Genomic DNA, 24,161 nt, shown 5'->3' on the forward strand with positions numbered 1-24,161 from the left:
GCTTGTTTTTGGGATATTAGTTGGTTATTTTACCAGGTTATTTTGAACGAGGTTATTTTGAACGAGGTTATTTAGGATGGGAACAATTTTATACACATAATTTCGTATTTACATATTTATTCATTGAATTTTATTGATGATTTTTTCACTCTGATATACAATCACCCCCCCCCCCCCCCCGCCCACAAATTTTACCGTAGCAAAATTTTGAAGTGACACGAGGAATGTTCAGAGAAGTCATAAATATATTTGATTTTCAGTTGACCTGGCAAAAATATGAATATCAAATGCGTTGTGGTATCAGGGAAACATGCAGAATATGAATGCTTTTTTTTCAGGTTTAATCTACATCTGTACGATAATTATACTATTTGGAATGACGTGTTCGGATTTTGAAGCATTGTCCGTTACCTTCGATATCGAGTGGACGGTCGAACGACAGCGTTCTTGTCTTCGTGCTGGTACGAAGAAACATGATTTTAGCGTTATCTATACGTTGCAGCTCGTATAATTCGTGCAGTGATATTACATCTATGCGGTAGATCAGTGAATAGTTTCGTTGAAGGCCTAGTTTTGAAATAAAAGTAATTTCCGCGATGATTCATTCGCAGTGTAAAGTAAAAAAGCACCCGCGATTGTTTTTCCACGCCGTTTATTTGTTTATTCGATGATTTGCAAAGAGCAAAATAAAACAATGACGGGGAATTTATTGGTTCAGAGATTCAATGAAAAAAATTAATTAAGCTGTCAGAAGAGCTAAAATTGTTATACTTTTATTTTAGCAAGCAATTCTTTTAATGGAGCATCGATCGAAAAAGGCTCGCATTTTCTTGCACAATGCCGATGGAGGAAAAATTTCAATATAACGAGAAGTGAGTAAAAAAAAAAACATTCCAGCAGTAATGTTTGTTAAAAACGAGAAAAAAAACAAGGTTGCCCGATGTAAATCTGATATAGTCAATTAAAGGAGAGGTCGGAAGAGTATACAAGAGGAGTGAAAGAGAGAGTCGCAGTGAGCGAGACGGAGCGAGTTCGGAAAATCAATCGAGTCTTTATTAAAAGTCTTCCTTCGCGTACAAAAGGGCTTTTGTCATTTTGTCACGTTCGCGTATTCTATTGCGGGACGAGTGTCATATCAATCGTGAACGAATAAAAGTATCGATGGCTCGCCCTCAGATGCATGGAGCAGCGAATAGTAGAAAAAAAATGAGAAAAAGAGAATAAAAAAGAGTAGAATAAAATCTCGTTTCAGACGTTATCGATTGGAGTTGAAAATAATTAGAAAAAAGTAAACGTTTCGGCATACGAAGACGAACTTTCAGCTGCGAGGTGATTTTAGTCGACAACTGGATATCGTCAGTCGACGCGACTTCCGGCGACGCGGTACAACCGTTACGCCACAGAGGGCGTGACGCCTGACACGGTGGAATTAACCTTCAATTTCTACGAGAACATGATTTATCCTCGTAATTCAGCTTCCGGTCGTCCTCCCCTCTGGACTCTCGATGAATATATTAGTTATTCTTTTCATCATTCGATTGTTTCTTTTTATTTATTATTCAAAAATTAAAACTCATTTTGTCGGTACATAAAATCATGCATTACAAAGATACTTTTTGCTCGTATGATTTCTGGTACAACTGTAATTTTTATCTCTTTTATGCCCGGTAACGTCTATCTTCATCGAACTTAGGTATGTAGTTATAGTCATTCATAAATTAAGATTTGCAGAAACGGCAGTTATTACTATTCGAAACATGGAAAAAATATATCATCGTTTATGAATATATAGGAACTGAGAAATTAGCCAATTTATCTCACTCGACCCAACCTGGAGTAAAACATCAACTGCGTATTTTATTCTCATTCTCATTCGTGGTAACCAGCAGTATTGAGATTTATTGTAAAAAGAAATATAGACGTGCTCAAGTTTAAAAACTATAAACGACGAAAATTGACACAACGAAAAAATGGCAATCGCGGTAAAAATAAAAGTATTCCACATCCAACGTTGCTCAGGCATCCGAGCAAAAATCAAAGATCGATCCTGTGACTTTTTTTCTCGATATAGTTGTCGAGACGTTTCCCCATGGATCATGAGCTGGCAGGACAATTCGACTCGCGAACGTATTTAGCCCACGTTCTGCTCGGTGTGACAATACTCTTGCGTCCTTGGTGCACGAGATTTCTATAAGTTTCATCGTCGTACGAGCAACTGAGACTTTTTCGGAGTTTGGCAGCACCGGTGGCAAATTCGGAGGGTCGGCTACCGACGAGAACGTGAAGATCGTTCTTCACCTGCGAAGCCCAATTCCACATGTCGTGGATCGAACAATTGCATACGAAAGGATTGCCGATGAGATTGATGGAGAGGAGACGGGGATTCGATCGTAAGGCTTCTGGACTTATGGTAGCAAGGCGATTCTGACTCAAATCAAGATGCTCCAGTGACCGTAATTTACTCAGAAAGGCCAAATTTTTATTTCCCGTCAATTTGTTCGCTGACAGATTCAACTGAGTCAAATTATTCGTAGAGGTAAATACGTCCTCGTTGAGGTGTTCCAAATTACATTTGCTGAGATCGAGCATTTCTAGGCGTGCCAATTGCCTGGGCAACAACGAGCCGTGCTCCGGCACTTCCAACGGATTACCGCTCAGCTGCAATTCAACAACATTCGTAGATTCACGATTACCGAAGACTGCCGGATCCGGGGGGGTTTTGAGATCGCAATTGTTCAATTCGAGACTCGACAGTCTCGTCAGGTTTTGGAAAAGACCTTGTTCCAATGTGTGCAATTTGTTGCCCGACAGTATCAATCGTCTCAGTTCGTTCATTTGGGCAAAAGTGTTGTTACCGACGTAGCCCAAATCGCAATACGACATATCGAGATACTCGAGAGATTTCAGGGGGTTCAACAGCCCGACGAACGCATCTGATAACGGATTGTGCGAAATATCGAGTTCCTCGAGGTGCTCGAAGACGTCAAAAGTATTTGGGAGCCTACGGAGGCTGCAATTGCTCAACGAGAGCTTATGGAGCTTCGGCAAGTGACGCAGTACCACTGTCAAATCAGCTGCGAACATGGGATTTCCGCTCAAATTGAGAACCCTCAGTTTACTAGCGTTTTTGAAGGCTTCTTCGGAGAGACGATCTTGAAGTTTGCAGTAGGAAAGATCGAGTGACTGGAGATTGTGTAAATTGTGTCCGAGAGTGTTGCCAACGTCGAGGTGATGGAGCTCGTTGTTCGCCAACGACAATTCCCGTAAGTGAGTGTTTTTGGCGAATGCGTCGCCTGGTAAATTCTTTATTCCCGTATTTCCAATGTTCAATTTTTCCAGACGTACCAGAGGCGCCAAAACATTGGTCCAACTCAGGGTCGTCAATTGATTATCGCTCATTTCGAGCTCTCGCAAATTTTCCAAATTCGCGAACGCCTGGGGCGATATATAACTCAAGTTGCAACTCTTCAGCTGCAAATACTCGAGCTTCATCAAATAATCAAAAGGCCCTGGCTCTATACGTTCCAAGGGGTTGTTCGATAAATCCAGCTTGTTCAAATTTGTCGTGTTGAAGAAAAAGCGATCGTTCAAACGACGTATTCCACAGGTGTTCAAATCCAAGTACAATAATGTACGGCAATTTAAAAATGGGCCTTTCACTTCAGCTAATGGATTATTTTGCAGCTCCAGTGTAAGGAAGCCCGGACTGTCCCTGTTGACATTTGAACAATTGAGTTTTTAGATTATATCCAGATTAAAAATTATTATTCAATTGTCTTTGTGATTTTACAAATCTTTCATGTTTTGTTTTTTTACGAAACTGCGGTAAAGAAAACAACTTGAATCATTTCTTCGATTGGTTCATTCAATAATTCATTCAACTAACTGCCAATTTGAAAATTTTACGGAATACGAATTGATGGGTTGTGTAACAAAACTCAAAGAGATGGTAAAAAGTTGTAAAATTTTGAATTTTTCTCCGAGTATTTTTCACAACATGAAATAATGAGAGATCACTAGCCTTAACATTGAAATTTGACCCAAATGCATGTGAAGATTGTTGTTAAAAATGATTATCAAAATTTGTGCAAACGATTAAACGTTTCGTAAAAACGAAGTGTAAATACTGTTTATTTAAACAATTGTCAAACGGAATAATAAATACCTGAAAGTTTCGGTATCGACATGGGTGATAGCGTTCGATGCAAAATCAGCATCGATGAGGTACGAAAGCCCTGCAAAGGATTCCTTCTCGAGTTTAGTAAGCCGATTGTGTGCCATTTGCAAGCGGCGCAGTTTGATATCAGGTGGAAAAGGAGCCAAGTGTTCAATATTATTTCCATTCATATCGAGGATGTAAACATTTGGACTTAGCTCCGAAGTTGGTACGCTCGTGAGATTGCTCTCCGAGCAGTCGGTGACCCAATTTATACGAAAGTAATGACAGTGACAAGCCTCCGGACATTCCTGCTCGACGAGCTCGCAATTTCCGTAAATAAACGTTGCTGCGAGGATCGTCAAGACGATGTTGGCCTTGTTGGCCATTTTCAAAAAAATCTAATCCAAATATTTTTCCAAGTTTCGTTTGTGGATCACCTGGAAAAACAAATTAATTATTCATTCATTTTCATAAACACAAAAAAAAAAAAAACAAAAAAATACTCATTTTGATCAGCGGAAGATTTTCGTAAATTCAAAAACGATGACTTGAAATATTTTTTAAAATATCTCAATAGCAGATGCCAAAGAGGAAAAATACTGACAAACATTTTTCAGCTCGTAGAGTGACGACGACGAGAGAAAGAGAGCGAGAGAGAGAGATGAGATTTACTATAAAAGCGACTGTCGCAAGTGGGCCAATTGTCAGTTAACAATTGTGACTGGACAAATTGGCGCGATTTAGCGATGGTCAGAGAGTGGGAATAAAGCTTGGTTGTTGATTGAGAGTTTAGTGATAATAGACAGGCGGTGTTACAGGTCGTTGAGCTTAAGTAATTTTGGGATGACCTGACTGACCATTCTCGTTCTCATTTTCAATGCGATGTGTTAAATTATTTCTTTCGCTTGAATTTTCTCGATAATCTACATAATTATTAAACGCAGAAATAATCAATTATATAATGTTGAACTAATTGTCGAGCCATTGGACTGTTTCCGTTTCGCAGCTGGCGTTAGTGATTATTTATATTTCGATCGAGACAGAGAGACGAATGAAATTTTTCGTATAAGAATATTTGGATTCAAATATTTATCGCCACGATATCGCGTAACCTCAATCACAACCGAGAGTTCCAAGATTTCCATTTTATTTTTCCTCAACGTCTGAAAAAGATCTCAGACCCTATACGTTTGAGCCCTCAAAAAAGCAGGGGAGAGAGCCCCAAAACGATCGTAATATACCATCCTAAACAAACTGGCTCACAAAAGCTTCCGAAAAATTCGAAAATTTAAGGCGAGCTCTGAGAATTTATGGAAAATAAAATAAGACGAGACAAGAGGAAAGCAGTTTTCGTAACTTGCTGTAAATTTGTCCATATAATGGCTCGAGGGGTTTGCCTTCGAAAATCCATGGAGAAAAGGGTGAGAGAAAAATAGGGATGACGTTAGATGAAATTTGCCTTTGCGGGGGAACGGGCTGCTGGGACTAAGAGTTGGAAAACAGTTTTCGTCTCTTTTTCATAAGAAGCTATAGCTGAAGAAACGGAAGTCGTTCAAGCGTGGGTACAGTGTCTCGCGATGCCGCGTACAGAAAGAAAATGAGCGAGCGCGAGAGGGTTTATTTTATTATGGGAAAGGGCGCGAAGAAGAGAGAGAAAGAGCCGAGTGTAAAAGTCTCATTTTCGTAGCGGTGGAGTTCGACGGTCGTCGTGCAGACGCCCGTGAAGGATAAAGGGCTTCCGCCCTTCGTAATCCCCAGATTCGCACGTTCACCCATGTATTTTGTGTGTGCGTATATCTGGATATAGAGTACACTTCATACACGCAGACAGCGTGTATTTACGAGTGTCTGAATCTTCAGCTGTGCGGATGAAAAGGGGCTGGGGGAGGAAAAACATAAAAAAAGGGTTAAAGCTCGAACACGGGGCTGTGAAATCTTATTGTTCCCCATTTGTATCTCATCATCCTTCACGCGTTTTGTCACGTACCACTCTCGAGTCGTCTCGCTGACTCGAAGAACACACGTGAGACTTCGCATATTATGAGACTTTTCCATATATCCTTCCGCCAAAGGGACTCGGGCTTCTCAGCGATTCTTCAACTAATACGAAATTATTGTTTTTTTTTTCGCCCCAAATTTATGTGCTCACGTTCTCTTGGTAGCAGACCATTTTTATCGAGTATATAATGTCGACTGAAACTGCAAATCGTGTCGTTCATCACGAGTGTCAACGTTTCTGTTGGATTCGATTCACTTTAGTGGACAAATTGACGTTGGGATAATTTTTTTTTCATCTTTTATCGTTTCATTACTTCTTTTTACAGAAATGAAAGCCGAACGAAATTTTAACTAAAATATCCAATTATCGGAGTTCATGCCGCAAATAAACGAATTTTTGCCAATATCGAAAATGCTATTGGATTTCAATATTTTTTCGGCGTATGTCGATTTAATTTCGACGCAGTGTTATCATACAGGTTCGTTACTTTTTCTATCCCTTCCGCGAGAAAATCCTTCCGTCCTCGAGCACAAAAGACCGTTGAGAGTTTGAGAGCTCCCGAGAACGCCGGAGATTTTAGGCGAATTTTACGAATATCGAGTTCCCTGCCCTCTCACCCGTTTTTTCCTATGAAATAAGGCTCCAGAGGCAAAAATCCGAGCAAAGGCAAAACGGCGGAATCGTGGCGAGGAAAGCCCCCGGTGCGTATTTTTGGCCCTTTTTTGGCCTCCCAAAATAAATATACATGTATATCCATACAGAAAAGAAGAAAAAGGCAGGGGATGATCCGGGGATTTCTCGCGGGGTCGGTGGCGAGCAACCGAAGATAGAACCGGAGGAAGATGATGAGGTAAAAATGGAAGGGGATGGCTCGGTTGAGCCGGCTTGCGTGGTTGACGAAAGAAGCCTCAATTCCAACCCCCGCCCCAGCAGGCTTCTCTCTCACTCGCTCTCCCTCCTCTTTTATGGTCCTCGCCCTCGTATGTATATATGCGTGCAAGCATATGCCAAAGTCTCTATGTATCAGCGTGGATTTTTTGTTGCTAGTGTGAAAAGTTATCTACACGTTCCAATAGTAAGGACAGCAAGACGATCGGTATAGCGCTCGGCGGCTGGTAGTGAAAGAGGAAAAAAGAGGAATGGCGAAGACCAAAGGGTGTGCAAAATATACGGGGTTGGCTTCGTGATGCTCGAGGAGAGAATCACCCTCGTTGACGTGTCTAAAACCCTTCTATTCCATACCGCACACAGTACGGGCCTTCAATCATTGGCTATCCTTACTCACTTTGCGTCAAGAAAAACCGTTCCATTTGTTTAGATGAATTTTCTCTTCGGAGAAGAATTCTGGAGGAAGGCTTTCTCTCGATTCGATTTATTTCATCCTTTAAGGTTTAGATATTCCAGACAAATTCAATCAACAGGATTTTATTCACCTGTGCTATTTCGAAAAGAATAAAATATCGGTCAGTAGTCATTATTTCTCACAATCGGTCTTTCATCCTCCAAATTTGCCTGTGACAAAGTTTTTCTTTTTCGATGTCTCTTGTATCTGAATGTGCGATTTGTCCGGTGCTATTTTAACTACGAAAACAATGAAAATTTCGGAAAAAAATAATTTTTAAAACAATCAAATACGTTTTTCGTCCGCGATCAACAACGATCGCACTCGAGACCAAAATAACGGAAAAAAACTGTTTGAATCGAATGACGTTTTAAACGTCGTTGAAACAGGAAGTTAAGTCGATTAATCGACAGTGTCTAAGCTTTTGATCCACTTGGCTCGTTTCTCACTTTTCCATGGAGAATGGACCTGTGCCCTTCGGGGAACAATAAAAATTTACTGATAATTCAACGTCTCGACGTCGAAATTGAGCATTAGAGCACCCTCGAATGCAACAATATTTTCTCGATCGAGACATGATAAAAAATAATAATTTTATTTCGTTAAATAATGCAAAAATTGATAATTCTATATGCGCCTGCTTTAAATTGCACCTAGGAAGTTTTGGAATAGGCCGTGTGGTGGCACTGTAGACCGTGCTGCGCACGGCCCCTATCTTGATCACTAATCTCTGCTTCTCGTGAGCTTGTATGATAACAGAAATTAAAATATATTTGTTTTTTCAGTGCGACGAGAGGTCTTTGACCGTGAATCCAAGCATTCTTTCATGCTGAAAGCCAAAGACTTCCTAAACCCGACCTCACACTGACATGAGTCGGGAAAGATTGTCAGTCAATCTCCGGAGTCATTTTTTCTGATTAGAAAAAAAGTTTGTTTTTTTTTGTATAAAAAATCTGATCAAATATTATTGATGATTGTTTTATAAGTTTTTCCTTCAATAATAATATGAAGATTCGCGAAAATAAAATTTTCCATGGAAATATAAAATTTGGCTGGGCAGAATTTTAGAGAAACTGAGCATCGAGAAAATTGGGCGATTTGTAAAATTTATTCGCGCAGGATCGTACAATTTCAACATGCCGAACAATCGATCCAAAGTGCTGGTATTTAATCCACCAATCTCGTTGCCATTAGCCAACGTTGAAGCGATGACAAGCTCTTCCAAGTTGCATCAGGTTAACGAGTCATTACACGCTCCGATAGTGTTGTAACTTGAGTGGCATTTATTCCATACATAACCGGGCATTTCACAGGGTATCAATACACACATAACTCCCCCTCGGTCAATTGTCCTTCTCGAACATTTAGTTATCTCCCCTGGCATATATAACGATCCTGTACACGCATCAATAGTTGCCCTTCGTCGATCTCTCACACTCTCGCCCCAACTGTATAATCGAGGGTCAATCGCGGCGCTATAAGTGCTCGAAGCCACAAGCCTGCCCGTCCGTCCGCCCGCCTCCTAATTCGTTACCCATGGTATGTGCGCAGGGTGCACGCAAACCAGTTTTCAACCCTTTTCGCACATGTACACCGTACTTTGAACCTCAACGAAAGAGGCGAAGGGATGATGCTCGTTCCTCGAGTTCTGCCAGACAACTTTCGACCCTTCGTCCGGATACTCTCTTTCAAGTACCAACTACAAGCTGACTCGAAGTCCTCGACTTTCGATTGCACTTCCAGAGTTACTCTTTCTCATACTCGACAAAAAACTTGAGAAATTAACTCAAGGGAAGAGAATACTGCGAATACACGCGGGACGGAGTTAGATTTAGAAGCCGCGAAGAATTTATGGACAATAGAAGTAGTCAACGAAATAACTGCGAACGTCTAAAAACTGTCGACGATGAAAAAGCAACTTGTTTCATACATATCATTTTCGTGACAGAATATTTTATTCCCAAATTTCATTTGATTGTCCCAATAGTAGGTTTGTAAAAACGACATATGGATGCACCAAAGTTTTGAACTATTCGAAATTGTAAGTATTGCCGAAAGAGTATATATTATACCAAAAGAACGAATTATTAAGGATGTATGTAAAAAATATCGACGTGTCAAATTTTTCATGAATTTGAAATATTCAATAGAGTTGATCACGCTGCATCGATTGAAAAAAAGAAAAAGGTACTTAGCCGATGGTTAAAAAGAAATATTTAAGAATTAAAGCCACATTTAAATCCGTGCCATTTGTACCGGAAGTTGACAAGATCGAACTAAAATGATAAAAAAGTGTATGAATCGTTGTCAACGCACGGCCACAAAAAAAATTTTTAGAAACTTCAAAGTTTTATCGATTTTTTCACGCAAAAAAAACCCACTGTTTCCGATGTCGTTGTGGAGATATTTGGGGTTAACTTTTGATGTTTCAGCGGCGTTCTGTAGTTAGTACGTTCGCCATATTGAACATGTAATTCAATTGGCTCGCTTGTGCTTGACTACAGTTATCAAATTGGATATTAATTTTATTAAAAATCATAAATTATGATTCAAAATGACATAGTTTTTTATAAAAAATTATAAAATGCAAACAGAAATGATTCGCCATTGACATTTTAACATAAGGCATAACCTTAAAAAATAAATAGATGTACTGTGGAATTGACCTTATATACATCCTTAAGTAGGTTGGATTTGTTGCGAATAACCGTTAAGAGATCAAGATTCGCGTACTAAAATTTGAGCAAAAGTTGCAATGAATTTATAATTTGCACAGACGACGTTCAAAGCAGTTCAAGTTATTTACCATCTCTATAATATCATTAGAACTTATTCAAATTTCTCATTCGTCCCCGGAGATTATATTTCGAATTATTGATAAATACTTGGCCTCGAATTGATATTTTAGTACTACACGTAACTTCCGTTATGACTTTTTTCATGAACTTGATTTTCCTCGAAAATAATTATTATGAATGACTAGTCGCTCCTATGGATAAAACGTAAATTTTTCAATAAAAATTTCCAATTTGTTCGGTAAATATTCCAAATTATCAATAAAAACTTGGCCTCCAATTGATATCATACATTTTTATACTGCACGTAACTTGGATAGTATACATTTTTCAATTAGTTCAAATCACAAACGCTTTTCCCAGCGAGGTGAGGTAGCAAAAGCGTGAATGTTGAAAGCGCGCTTTTGTCAAAACGAACGTGAGCACAACGTCACCTGAGCACACGATTTCAGTTGTGAAAGCGTTAGCTCGTCGTCGGTGTGCGCTCACTTCGACCCAACGTCCCTTAGCACCGCTTATAAGCATGAGCATAAGCGTGTAAGCGCTTAAGTCGAACGCACCCTTTTTATATGGCACGCTGGATTGTTGACATCGGCGGCCATGTTGCAAAGCTGTCAACAGCTGATGAGCGCGTTGATTACGCGGCGCTAGTGCCGTGCTGTTAGTTACGGGGAGTGCGTGAAGGGGCACTAGTGACGCGCCTATGTCGGTGCCTGTCGGCATTATTACAAACTAAAATTCATGATTGCGTAAATTTATTTTTTTAAATTAATTAAATAATTCAGTTTTTGATGCGATGCTAAACGAAATTGTAAGGTCATGATTATTTTTAGTAATTTGGTGGAAATTTTAATTCAAAATTTGTATTAAATTCAATTTATTTCGAAAATAGAAAATTCTCGCGCATGCGCGATGTGAACATCGGTCTACTCGACTAATAGCGACTCAGTCATAAAAATTAATGAGATCATGCCCACCACACGAGCGTTGAACAACTGAATTTTTTGTCATGATAAGGGATTGGTGCTATTATGTTCTCTCAAAATTTATAGATTTAAAAATTAACATAACTAATCAATTAGTCCGTTGTAATTATCAATTATATAAAAAAAATATCATTATTAGTAAAAATTTGACTAGTTAACTTTTTGATTTGGGAACTTTGTTGTTGGTGGAGAGATATATCTACCTTGCCAACGGTAAACTGATGGCTTGTCACTCACATATGACTTGATACACATAACCAACAATTTATTTGAATTTGAGGTTACGTCATTATTTGTGATTACAAATATTTTTGTTATCACAATATTTGTATAAATATGAACAAAAAACATTTTTCTATTAATTATACCGAGAAAGTATACGCGCCTGTACAGTACCGATACAGTAATGTAAGCACGTCACAACTAAACACGATATACGTCGATATACATATATATAAACAGCTGATAGAGCGGTGTTGCCGATGTCGTACCGAACCTAGTATTCAACGATTCATCGTGAGCGATAATCGTAGTTAATTTATGATTTCATTCTTAAAGTTTCGGTGACCTGATATTTTTATAACGCCATTAACAACATAAATGTTCAACGAATACGTATATGATTTAATTTTTTTTTTTCCAGCATTTACGATCCCTTAAATTTAATTGAAAAATCACGATCCATTTACTGCCACTACGATGTCCAATTTTTAATACTTATTTTCTTGCTTAAATGTTCGGTAACCTCCCCTCAATTTTTTTTACCGTCATTTTCGAACATTTTTCTATGCTGTGTAAAAAAATCAGATTTTTCTGCAGATTTTTAAATAGTGGCCATGATCTCATTAAACACCAATGAACGATTTTAGACGGGGAATGCCGGATGCGAGATTAAATTTCTAAGCGAATCACAGAACCGGTCAAAGTCCAGTAGGATTATCATTATTATTTCTTTGTCTTGTCGGGTATAAAAGGCCGAGCGCAGAGCCTTTGGGAGGCAGTCTTGTCTCGCAAGTCTGACTCATATCTTGATTTCGTAAAAAAACATTCAGAAAGCAATTAAGCACGAAAATAACAAATTTTCCTTTCCGATCTAGCCAGCAGGGTCGGAACAGCTCGGGTTCGTTCTGTCTTGAGATTCCTTGTACATTACCTTTCCTTTTCTATTCAAGAGGGCTGTGGCCGTTCGGGTTCGTTCAGTCACAAAATTCTTGGGTGGAATCCTCTCCTTCATACCAGGAGGGCCGGAACAGTTCAGGAACGTTCCGTTTCAAGATTCCGGGTATGATTCTCTCCTTTTTATTTTTTATTGTTTTTATTGGTTTCCGAGTGGCGAACAAAATGAAAAGGAATTCTTTTAGAATTAAATTCACGATTGATTATTTTATTTTCTTGAAACAAGACAACTAATTGGAAATTATCGTAAAGAATTTGATTTTTTATTCTTCAAAAGCGATTGCAAAATTTATTATTTCTACGAAAATTATATCGAGTCTGATAAGAAAAGAATCATTTTTTAAAATTAAATTGGCACGTCCCACTTTTAGTTATCATTAAACGCGAGACTTGACGACGATTCCTCTCAACTTTAAAATATTTCTTTTATTGCTAGAACGTTCTTGATTCGGTGGGTACGCGATGCCTCGTGCCTTAGCAACCGCTTGGAATCCGCCGATTCGGCATCGCCTGATCGCGACCTCCAAGGTGGCACGTGGATACCCTTGGTAACGACTAAAGTCATAACTTAGAGACTAAAGTGCTGAGATGCACTGAAAACCCCGTCACGACGATCGCTTTCGAGCTCTCGTCGCCGTGGCGAGGATTTTTGTACATCAGTTCCGTTTGATCTTCACTGACATTCGGTCGTCCACGTGGATAACTCCGTAGGTTAGCAACTCGCGGCGGTTTAGTAAATCCTGAAAGATCGGTGAAACTGCATAGAGGACCCGTAAGCCTAACCTCCGATAACAAACGCGAAGTGAGCAACACACTGCTCCTTGCCTCACGGACGTTCTATTGCCGAGTCTTGCAGACTTTTGCGTGCACCTTCTATTAAGTTATTTCTCAATTTGTTATTCTTTCTAAAATCAAGTTAATTCTGTGCGTGTGTGTGAACCGCGCGTCAAACGAAGGCGCGGTTATTGTGTGCGGAGCGGAACGGGAGAATTGTTCCCGTTCGTGTGAGAGAGTAAGTGGGAGTAAATGTTAATTCACGGTTCCGTCTTCAAAATCGTACCTCGAGTCATTCAAATTGTAAACCTTTTTGTATCTTTCCTTTTCGCATACTTTTCACATCTACTTCTGTTCTCGTCGAACCTTCTGTTTCTATGTCAATAAATCTAATTTCCCGGTTAATAATTATTTGAGCGACCCAATCTCCTGCTTCGGGGCCCGTACGGGACCATATAGGCACCTTTTCGTTATTTCTTAAATTATTTCGATACTTAATCACTTCAATATTGCAATATTTCGGTTATTCTCATAATTATCCAATTATTTTAATTTCATTTAGACCAAACAAAATATCTACTAAATATTTCACATTTCAAAAATCCTACACTTTGTGTAGGTTGGTGGCAGCGAAAACTAAGTAAATTTCCCGATTACGTTCGTCCCTTCTGGACGTAACAAAATCAACTGCAAAATTATTAAAATTAAAAACGAATCACAAAATTTATCATTTGTATCCACTCATAATAGGAAAATTGATTTTTTTTTTAAACAGTCACGATATTACTAAAAATAAAACATTAGAAAATTCTGAAATTCTATCAAACGATACTCAATTTGAAATTGAATTTTCTTTATTATTGTAAATAGAAGCTCGAATAATTATCACTGAATAAATTCTTTGTTATTTTAAAAATTTTAAAACACCGCATTTTCGTTTTTCTTTCGTGCTGCTCGTTCTCTTTATAATAAAATTCACGCGTGACGGTGTGCACGAGCACAATCGTGCCGTTACAATAAATAAATAGACAATGAATACAAATATTATTCAAAGGGATTAGCGAAGGAGGTAATTGGAAAATATGAAGCGTCGTTGTTACTTAATTTAATCGCTTTTATTCATTTCAACGAAGCCTTCAAAGTCTGAATAAAAGAGAGTTGAAGTAGCAAGCTCGACGTAACGTTGAGCTCTAAGAAGTTGAGTGTCTCCAATGTGCTCCTCTATTTACTCAACTCTCTGTCACATCCATATTAATAACGCAATGCTAATTACACACGTATATACACACGCGCGAATATACGAGTATGTATGTGTAGAACACGAAGCTTGCGTACTACACGCTGAGTAAAATGCATGTTCTCCACGAAACTCGTGGTTTCCCAGGCGTGTTAAAAGTTACGCGACAGTTGGTACGTAGCACACAGTGCTTCATGCTCGCTATATGTTTTGCACCTCGTACACATAGGTGTATCATATGGAGATGAAAATTTGGAAGTGGCCCGAGGCAAGAGGACACAGAGTCAGAAGCCAGAATGCTGAAGTGGTAACTCCTCTATACGGAAGCTTTGTCACGTGTTGAGGGTGTCCCGAAGTTCATATACGGAGGATCAGAACTTCACGGGGATTGAAGAGGGCCAAGTTTCCAAGAGAAAAGTGTGGAGCTTCGTTTCTGCGATGGAGCTTTACTGCGAGATATTGAAGAATCGAATATCCGCCAATTGGAAGCATCGGCAAGACGGAGGGGGCGGAGCCATCGCGTTGGGTTGGCAGAGTTCAACAATGGCTCGTATAGTAACGGTTCGCTCGATGGGAAAATCTGTGAGGACTTTCCTATTCGGAATTTGATGATCAATCGGTACCATGAAATTTTGACATGATGTTTGCGACGACTTGCATACACCCGGCACGTTTCAGCACGTGTATTCAGTAGTTACGGCCGCACCCCGTCTCGCTTTTACTATATAACGGGCTAGATAGGCCCGCTTCCGTATCTCTTTCCCTCTTTATCGCTCTCATTCTTGTCGGTTGCTCGCATTACACGCCCGAGAGATAGTCCTTGCCTTGTCTTCAGGCTCTTCGCACATGCCAGAATTTCGTTTGCTCTCCTTTGGCCATGACTGGCAACAAGAACTACAAGGGCGGCCGACTACCAAAAAAGAGGAAATGGGAGAGAAGATTTTTCTCTCTCTCTCTCTCGTATTGCCACTCGAGAACAAAGTGCGAGTCTTGAGTCTTTCATATTATTTATATACAGCGAGCTCTCTTACTTTTATTCTTTTCTATCTTTTCCTCGCAGCTCTCCTCGTTCGTCTCTCTTGTGCGGCACACGCCCAGCCTCGTATTTTCTTCGCGAGCGCACACACACACAATTCTCAACCTAGGGGACAAAAAGGCGTAGGTCAATCGATTTAACGCGTAAATTTATGTGCCCCAAGTCCTTTCGTTTACGAGCAATCTATAAACCCATGAACATATACATATGCATCAAGCAGATTTGAGTGTCGACTCGTTGGCGAGCTCCGCCTTTGGCGCCGCGTGAATTTCTCTTCAGGCGCGTACACACGGCTCCGTCCCGTTTTCCGCGGATTCGTACAAAAGACGTAAAACATCGTTTCTCGTACTTCCGTCCAAACGTTGCAGTCATTGGCACAAGAACGATTCATCGAAATTTCGCCGGCTAATCCGAGTTGAAATAATTAATCATAGTCATTCCGAGATACCTAAATTTACACGCGAGTACTCTACTTCTGTTATATTTCAACTTTAACGGTTAGTGGCACTTTCCAACAGAACCGATGTAAATCGAAGTTTCGATGTGCATAATCCAGTTTATAAAAGAATCAAGCTGCTCAACCAAGTTGCTCGAGTGAACCATATTAAAACAGTCCCTCTTTTGCTCCAGTTACGGTCGTGTCTTCGTACATGCGTAATCACCAGGTTTACATTCCGTGTTTTTCGATGCAGAGTAATTTTGCGGAGAAACTTTAAGGCCCTCATAAGGAATGTACGAAGGCATCAATGATCCTATTTGAAATTCTCTCTCGGTCTTCGACAAGTTTTATAAAAAAAAAAAAACTTGATTACAAACAAAAAGCAATTTATTCGTGTAGCCGCATATATCCTGATTGAATTTTACAGTGCCGATTATATACATAAAAATGAGAATGGATGAAAAATTAATCGATCGGGAACAGATTTTCCTGTGAGAATGAGAGAGCGACGAGAGTTTCCACGAGGCAATCAATTTCCTTCCCAATACTCCACGTCAGATGCTGTCGCCTACCCTAATAAGCAGCTAATTTATATACTTATAGGGCTTCGTTAAGTATATAATGGCATTTTCAAATTGAAATTATCGCTCGAGAGCAAAATAAACGTGAACGTCGGAAATAGACAATGATTGGCAGTTTTATTTTCGAATGCCATTCACCGTGGTAGAAATTCCTCGTTTGAGTTTTAGCCAACAGTGCAGGGAGAAGATTCGATGTGTCCCCTTTGCAACGACCCTCCTCACGATTTTACTCTCGTTCCAGCATTTGCATTTCTCCATCGTACCCCCCCCCCCCCCCCCCCCCCTTATATCGCCTCTTGTGCTGCCTAGAGCTTTCGAGATATTCATACACTTTTTGAGGATTCTATCCTAGACACACTTATATATATTTACATATACATATATGTATGTGGATATGGTTCGTTGCCAGGAGCGTTTCGAAACCCCCGAACACAGAGAAGAGGGTGCGTTCGAATATCCTCTCATTCCCACTTCCCTCTCCCTCTCTATACCCAAGCCTCGTTGCGCTACTGATTCATGGCCTTTCAGTCTACCACGCTCTACTGATTATCGCAAGAAGCATCGAGGCAGCTGGTAGAAACGCGGCTTTATTTAGATTTTTTCTTCCCAGCTAAAGCAACGAAGATTCCAAAAAGAAGAAGCTAAGATTACCGAACGCCGAGACGTGAAGACAAAAAAAATATAAAATGGTCTTTTGAAGTTTCTTTCTTCAGAAACGATTAGAAAAAAATAATAGATTTGAGAATTGAGAGAGTTAACGAGTTCGTAGATCGTTGGGTTAGTTTTTTGATCAATTAGTGGTGAATGGAAAACAAGTATTGTTACGGTTTGCCCCTTTTGAATGTGCATGTATTTGTCTTATTACTAAAATGAAGATCTTATGTTCCTTGACAGTCCTTTGTAATAAACAAGATAAAAGACACAGAAGACGTACGAACTTCAAGCGTCACCTTGTATTCTGTTATATAATAAACCGCCCCATACTTTCTAAAAACTAGTTCAATTATTTTTTCTGACCCACAACGTAAGAGTATATAGAAACGTTATTGAAAGTACGGAAGAGAGTTTTATATGGCTTCAAAAATATAGAGAGTAAAAGAGATTACTGGAAAAATCTGTGTGGATAAGAATGAAATAATTGTGGATTAAAGTGAAGGATAAAAGCGGAGTAGAATAAGAATTTCAAATCGATAGTGTTGTACGAGGATGCAAAAAATTTTATGATTCCGCCTTCCTTCGAGATCATTTTTGTTAAATAAATTTCTACACACACATACCCACGCATATAAATTTGACCGATAAAAATATTGTTTTTACGACACTCTGCTGCTCATGCTCTAACTTCATAAGGAAGCAATGTGCCAATTTTTTATTGGCAATTCTTTTGGCTGTTTTTTTGTTCGTATCGCAACGAGTGGAAAGCATAGTACAGGGTATGAGTCGGTAGACGGAATGGCGGGCAGCATTGAAATGAAAGCTCTCATCCCTTGGAAAGAAGGGTGGAGGAAAAGCCACGCCACATTCGTTGACCCTATCTCGCGGCATGTGCCTTTCGATCCCATATTTTTTCAAGCTTCACCTCCTTCGCTTCACTTTCGCGTCCGTTGGCCTTTTTTTCTCACCCTCTATTTTCTCCCTCATTCTCTCGTGTTCCCGGCTTTTTCTTTCTCCTTCGTATTTTCGAAGGCGAGCCTTTTTCCGCGCTTTATAAAGTTGTGTCGACGAGAGAGGAAAAAAAACGTTGGGCAAGAGGGAGAATAGAAGAATTCCTCGTACGCGCTCCTGTCGAACGTTTCTCTCGATTTGTCAAAAAGTATCCACTCTGGTGCGCAGTTGAAAGACGGAAAGAAGGAAAATTGAAAAAAATAACATCGCGGAAGGGATATTCTGACGTTGCGACCGAAACTGCGATGACGGTGCGTCTAACTTATTTTTCTTTTCTCCACTTGCCCACTCTCTCATTCTCCTTCCCTATTTTCTCTATATATCACGATGTTTATATTTTCCATTGGAATTTCGATGTTCTTGATGTCTCGAACCGACAAATATTTGCCTATGAATCACCGCAGGGTGCTAATGGACTTGCATCAATTTCTTCTCTACTTTTCCTCCCCGCTACCTTTCCGCTCCAGCTCCATTCGCTCTTTTCCCCCGATTCCCCAAAGCAGCGAGAGGTTCCAGACAGCCAGGTCTATCATCTTCTTGCTCCGAGACCTGAGAGCAACTTGCTATGATCGATTAGAACATTAGAGTGCTCCTCTTGCTCGCACAATATTTTCGTCATGTATATTTTATACAAATATTATTATGTATATAAATTGAAATGAATTAATCAAAGCCCTGATCATTATTCAATAACGAAAATACGTTATTTTCGTGTGGCTTTCTCAGCGGGGTCAAAGTCCGTCGGTTCTTAATTGTTTCGCTCGATGAGTTATTTATTATTCGAAATATCTTCGGTCTTGAATCAAGCCAATTTTTCATAAATATTTTTAACGCATTTTTCAATTGTCAGAATAAATGTTTTCAAGGTAGATTATGCCCGAAGGATCGTATTTTATGGATGTCGAAATGGAATCGATTTATACTTCCTACTTAAAGATATAACTACTTTAAATTAAAGTCAGAGTTATCAATTCGAAATTATAAGGGAATGTGGGGCAAAGTGGGCACCCTAAGCGATTATGCTACACATATCGGTTATTTGTATCGGTATGGTCTTTCGTTTTGCCCCTTTTTTTTTATAATGAAATTTTGGAAAGAGGAAGTTATTAAAATTGTGAATGTTCGCGCTTACCTCCATTTGGCAAAACGCAACTCACATAGTAATCACCCGCCTCAAAATATGAATTGTACCTTTTCATGTGCGTAGTTGATTTGAAAATTAGCTTTAAGAATAAACATCATCCGCACGGTTCAAAATGTTACGAAATCACTGCATCACGTCACCTGGAAAATATTGAAAGAAAATGAGAAACTAAACACTGCAAGGAGGAGAAGGCAGCCCCGATCCAATCTCACTTTCGATTAAAAATTCCAAATTTTTTGCCATTGGACCCATTTTTCCTTCCCTCATCAGAAACTTAGCTCTCAACTCTTTCTTTCACAGAAAACTATCTTTATCCCATTTCTTTCTTGACTATCTCGTACAAAAATTAATGAAAAAAAAAATTAACTCACGGGTGGCACGTGAAATTTTCTTTTACAATAAAAAAAATCAACAAAATCGAGAAAGCCGAAGAAGCCCGCTAAATTTTCGTCATGTGCAGGTGTCGACGATGATGACGTCAGTTACCGATGCGATTTTTGTAATTAATACAAATAAAATAACCATTTCGTAAAATTACAAATTTTACAAAAAAGGTAATGAAACGTTTCGATATTCGGGAGGGGGTCAATTCCCAAATATCGGAACTTAGGATTTTTTAGATCCTCTTCTCTCACGTAGGAGAAGTGTCAGTGTGCAGGTTCGTGCACTGACCGGTAGATTTTTGCAATGAGCCTTCAGATTTCCCCATCTTGCAATTCGAGGAGCTTGGCTCGAACTCGACCTTCAAAAACGGATATTTTCGTCCGGTATAGGAGCATCTAATGCTCTACATTGCTTTCTCGCTACGCAATCTGGCTTAGCCTCGCTAAAGCGTGTGTCCACTTTGCCCCACATTCTCATAAATATATTTTTTCAACTTATCTTTTGGTGAATGAAATTACAAGCCATTAAGCCTTTCACGAACTCGAACTCTCTACAAAAAGTTGATTTTAATTTACAGTAAAGTACAAGTGCACGTGAATAGATTGGCGAAATTTCAGATCAGGTTATCGAACATTTAATGAAGAATTAAAATTTTAAAAATCATAAAATTTATACGAGAGCTTACGGAGATTCCATCATCATCACATTTCTATTCAATAATTCATACACTGAATATCTCTAAATTCCTGATACAAACTGTCTCACGGATAGAAAAAAATGTAAGGAATCCATAGCGATGATAAAAATAAAGGGTAATCGAATGTTGAAAAAAAATATTAACGATAGAAGTTGGAAAAATGGCAGAAGCAGCAGCTTTTCCCATACAACAACGACTTCTCAGAGGTTAGGAATCAGTCCAAATTTTGAGTGCCCTAGTTTGCGACACCAAAATATACGGTCCTGCGAAAGGAATACCTTAATTAATCGGGGATCCATCACCGGCCGAACCCGAAATCTTATTCGTCCCTGGAGAAAATACTATAGTTTTTTATGTGAAAAATCGCATTAGTGAGCGCGAAGGGGAATGGATCAAGAAAAAGGTATTAATAAAAGAATAGAAGGCTGTGACAGGAATGGCCCAAGTCAAGAAGAAACAAAATGCCAAAATAAGCAAATATGAGGTTAAGAGTGCTCATTTTACCAATTTCGTTCAATCTTTAACGTAATGGAGAGCGGGGCAAAACGGATTACCTAAGGAAATATTGAACTTTTTAGGAGTTTGAAAAGCTCCGTCCATTTTTTACTCCCAAAAACCGAGAAATGTATTGAAATTTTTTTCAATTAAAAAAAAAAAAATTCTTTTTCGGTGCAATTTCCCGCAAAAATTTGTGAATTTTTTTTTACTATAGTTTTTATTCAATGTACCTTGGGCGTGTTTTTATTTTATAAAGGTTTGTATTCTTTATTTACCGAATGATGGATTCAGTGTTAAAGTTGTGAGGAGTGGGCACATGATTTATGTGCAGGTGTGGTCAGCCAAAATAGAGGAGCTGCGGCGAGGTGGATTTTTCTGAAATTTTAAATTTTGGGGCAAAGGAGATTTGCCAAAAGTAGAAGATAATATAAGTTTTCAAAAACTTTTTTTCAAACTCAGGATGTGTCTTTAAGTTTTAAAAAACTGAGATGTTTGTTTTCATCGGATATATGGTAAGATTGAATTAAATTTGAATTTTATGAAAAAAAATTGGGCAAAGTGGACACGACATTTTTTTTATTTCAAAGACTTCACTTGGCCCCATTTTTTAAAAATAATTTCAAATTTCATTCAATTTCACCGTACATTAGGGACATTTAGTCAGAATCGTCAGTAGAGCATTTTTTTTTCATGGGGAAGTCCTCTTTGCCCTATAATTTTGGTAAATATTTACAATACTCACTTTTGCTAAAAATGGTCCTAAATTTTTTTTTTCAGTATTATTATCAATGAAAAATGATATGGGGAATAATTTTAGTCACGGGAAATGTACAAAAACTAAAAAAAAAAATTTTGAAAAAATCCGAATGAAATTTCAGTTTCTTTGCTACTGTCATCAATGAGAAATGGTCCCAAAATTTTTGGCTACGTGTAATATTAATAAAAAATTATATTAAGATGAATTTTAAGAATGGGGAAGGTAAAAAAAACACAATTGTGTTTTTATGAACAACATTTTTTTAAATTTATTAAAATCGAAATTAATCATTCATTCTTTCGGTGTTCATTGTTCGATACTCATACAACCCATTATCTTTAACACGTAGAAGTGTTTGGGTGGGTCTTTAACATCTTTCGATATGTGTGCATAATCGTTGGGTGGGTTCGGAACATCTTCCTTATTTCGTATTTTTTTCTGATTTAAAAAGAACATTTTTAATCAAATTTTTACCTTCCCTCTCCCTAAAATGAATCGTAGTATCATTTTCCATCAATGATAATGCTCAAAATAGTATATTATTAAAAAATTATTAAAATGATATATAAAAATAGTATACAACCGTGGGTTGTATACTATTTTTCTTGATCCCGTAGCCGGAAATACGTTCAATAATTACTAGTAATCGTGAGGGGGCGGGCATTAAAAACATAAACAAAATGTAAAAAAACACACAAAAATATCATACAATAATACAGCAATATTATTAGTAATAAATTAACAAATAAATTAATTTATACGAAGTGGAATACTATACTGACCGTGAGCTGAAAGTACGTGGCAGGCAAGCAAGGTTGTCAGATCTCCGCATTGCTCTAAGTATTAGTGTTTGTGTATATGGTGCGCCAGAGCCTTATTCGTATTAGTGCGTAGAGTCCGTGCTAAAAGTTTCGAAGTAAGGAGAACGGCGCGCGCTACACAGCGGCAGTTGAACTAAGCCGAGAGAATACGGAACTTTTGTTTTCGATTTTCAGTCGTGAACGTCCTAAAGAAAGGATCACCGGCCGAAAAAATATCGTCGGAGCGCATTGAAGTTAGCCGAGTCAGCCGGCCACGATCAATGTTCTTCCCGGCCGGAAAGTGCGTACTTTCGGCTAGGGGAGCAAGAAAAATAATTTGGCATGCTTTTTAGCAAAAGTGAGTATTGTAAATATTTACCATAATTTTTTTTGACAGAATATGAAGAATTACTGTGAAAAATCAATTTTTTAACACAGCAGTAGTTGACAGCACATATGTAAACCGATACATCTAGCTTAAGATGATGGATCAGTCGGGAATCACACCTCGAATTTTTGAAATTGAAACTCTTTGACATCGTTCGTCCGATTAAAATAATAAAAATGTCATCGTACGCAGCACGATCGCAAAAATCCGATGACATTTTTATTTTTTCGATCAGACGAACGATATAGAAAAATTTCCTTTTCAAAATTTGCAGCTATCTCTCTCGCACTCACGGTTGTGATTACCGACTGATCCATCATCTTAATTGCTTATGGTATCTACTTTGCCCCGCGTTCCCCTATATCTATGATTACTGTCGTAGACAGTAATGGAAATTAAAAAAAAACATGATATTTTGGAAAAAAATATATTTTTCATCATTTTCGGACAAATATAAAAGCTGAGAAAAAAAGTCAAAAACACTTCCCGAATTTTTCAGGTATCTCGTTTTGTCCCGCTCTCCCCTATATCTTTATTACTAGTAAGATAATCGTCTCAAATTTTTTCCCAAACCTTCATTATATACTTCATTGTTATTGTGTACGTTTTTCATAAACTTCGTAAGAAGCGTTGATTCGTTATATGGAAACATAAACGATTCTTTACGCATAGTCCCTATAGAATACTGCGTATTTTTCTTGATATTTAATATTGGAATATGAGCAAAAATAATCCATCAGCATAGTAATAAAACTTGATATTGAACAATACACATGTGAGCGTGCTCGCAGTCCTATAAATTTGTTTATATAACGAATATACAGATCAAGAAAGAGGTCGACACGAGGCCCTTTGTCGTTAGAGTTAGATTCACTTTTTCGACCACTGCAACGCTCAGTTAATCGATAGATCTCCTAGAGTAAAGTTCATTAAATAAAATATATAATTGCTCTGCTTAAACTTTGTGTCATTTATTTCGAAACCTGCTTCCATAATCCAATATTTAAACACATTTATCTCAAAAACCAATAAGACAAACTCTATAAAATTTGATATGCGTGTTAGTCGACTACCCACCATTTAAACTGTGTGTAAAATTCAAGACTTTCTTAAGAAAATCGTTTCGTGCATGAACTACCTTGATTTCTTTTTACGTAAACTCTGATAGATAATTTGTAATCTCCAAATCATTGAAATTCATCTTATTATTCATGCGCGTGAACGTTGCCAGAACTTATTGAAACATCGAATCAATATTCAACTCGTATCTTACGAGAAAATAATTCTTCAAATATTATTAGAAT

General features: G+C 38.4%; 1 protein-coding gene and 1 long non-coding RNA gene across 4 annotated transcripts in view; one reads left to right on the plus strand and one right to left on the minus strand.

The window, feature by feature from the left end:
* Positions 1–1,533: 1,533 nt before the first annotated feature.
* The window catches only part of LOC122411561 (toll-like receptor 6), a 34,860-nt gene continuing 12,232 nt past the window's right edge, over positions 1,534–24,161 (minus strand). For all 3 annotated transcript variants that reach the window (XM_043420457.1, XM_043420458.1, XM_043420456.1), the window contains exons 2-3: positions 4,166–4,596; positions 1,534–3,712 (exon numbers count right to left, since the gene is read on the minus strand). In XM_043420457.1, coding sequence (XP_043276392.1) covers positions 2,095–3,712; positions 4,166–4,545 — 1,998 coding nt within the window. In that variant the 5' untranslated portion in view covers positions 4,546–4,596 and the 3' untranslated portion in view covers positions 1,534–2,094. The remainder of the gene's footprint in view (positions 3,713–4,165; positions 4,597–24,161) is intronic.
* Positions 12,274–13,636, plus strand: LOC122411564 (uncharacterized). The gene is made up of 2 exons (XR_006261175.1): positions 12,274–12,563; positions 12,894–13,636. It is a non-coding gene; the product is annotated as an uncharacterized lncRNA (long non-coding RNA).

Source organism: Venturia canescens, chromosome 5 (assembly GCF_019457755.1).
Source record: "Venturia canescens isolate UGA chromosome 5, ASM1945775v1, whole genome shotgun sequence".
NCBI classification, from domain to species: Eukaryota; Metazoa; Arthropoda; class Insecta; order Hymenoptera; family Ichneumonidae; genus Venturia; species Venturia canescens.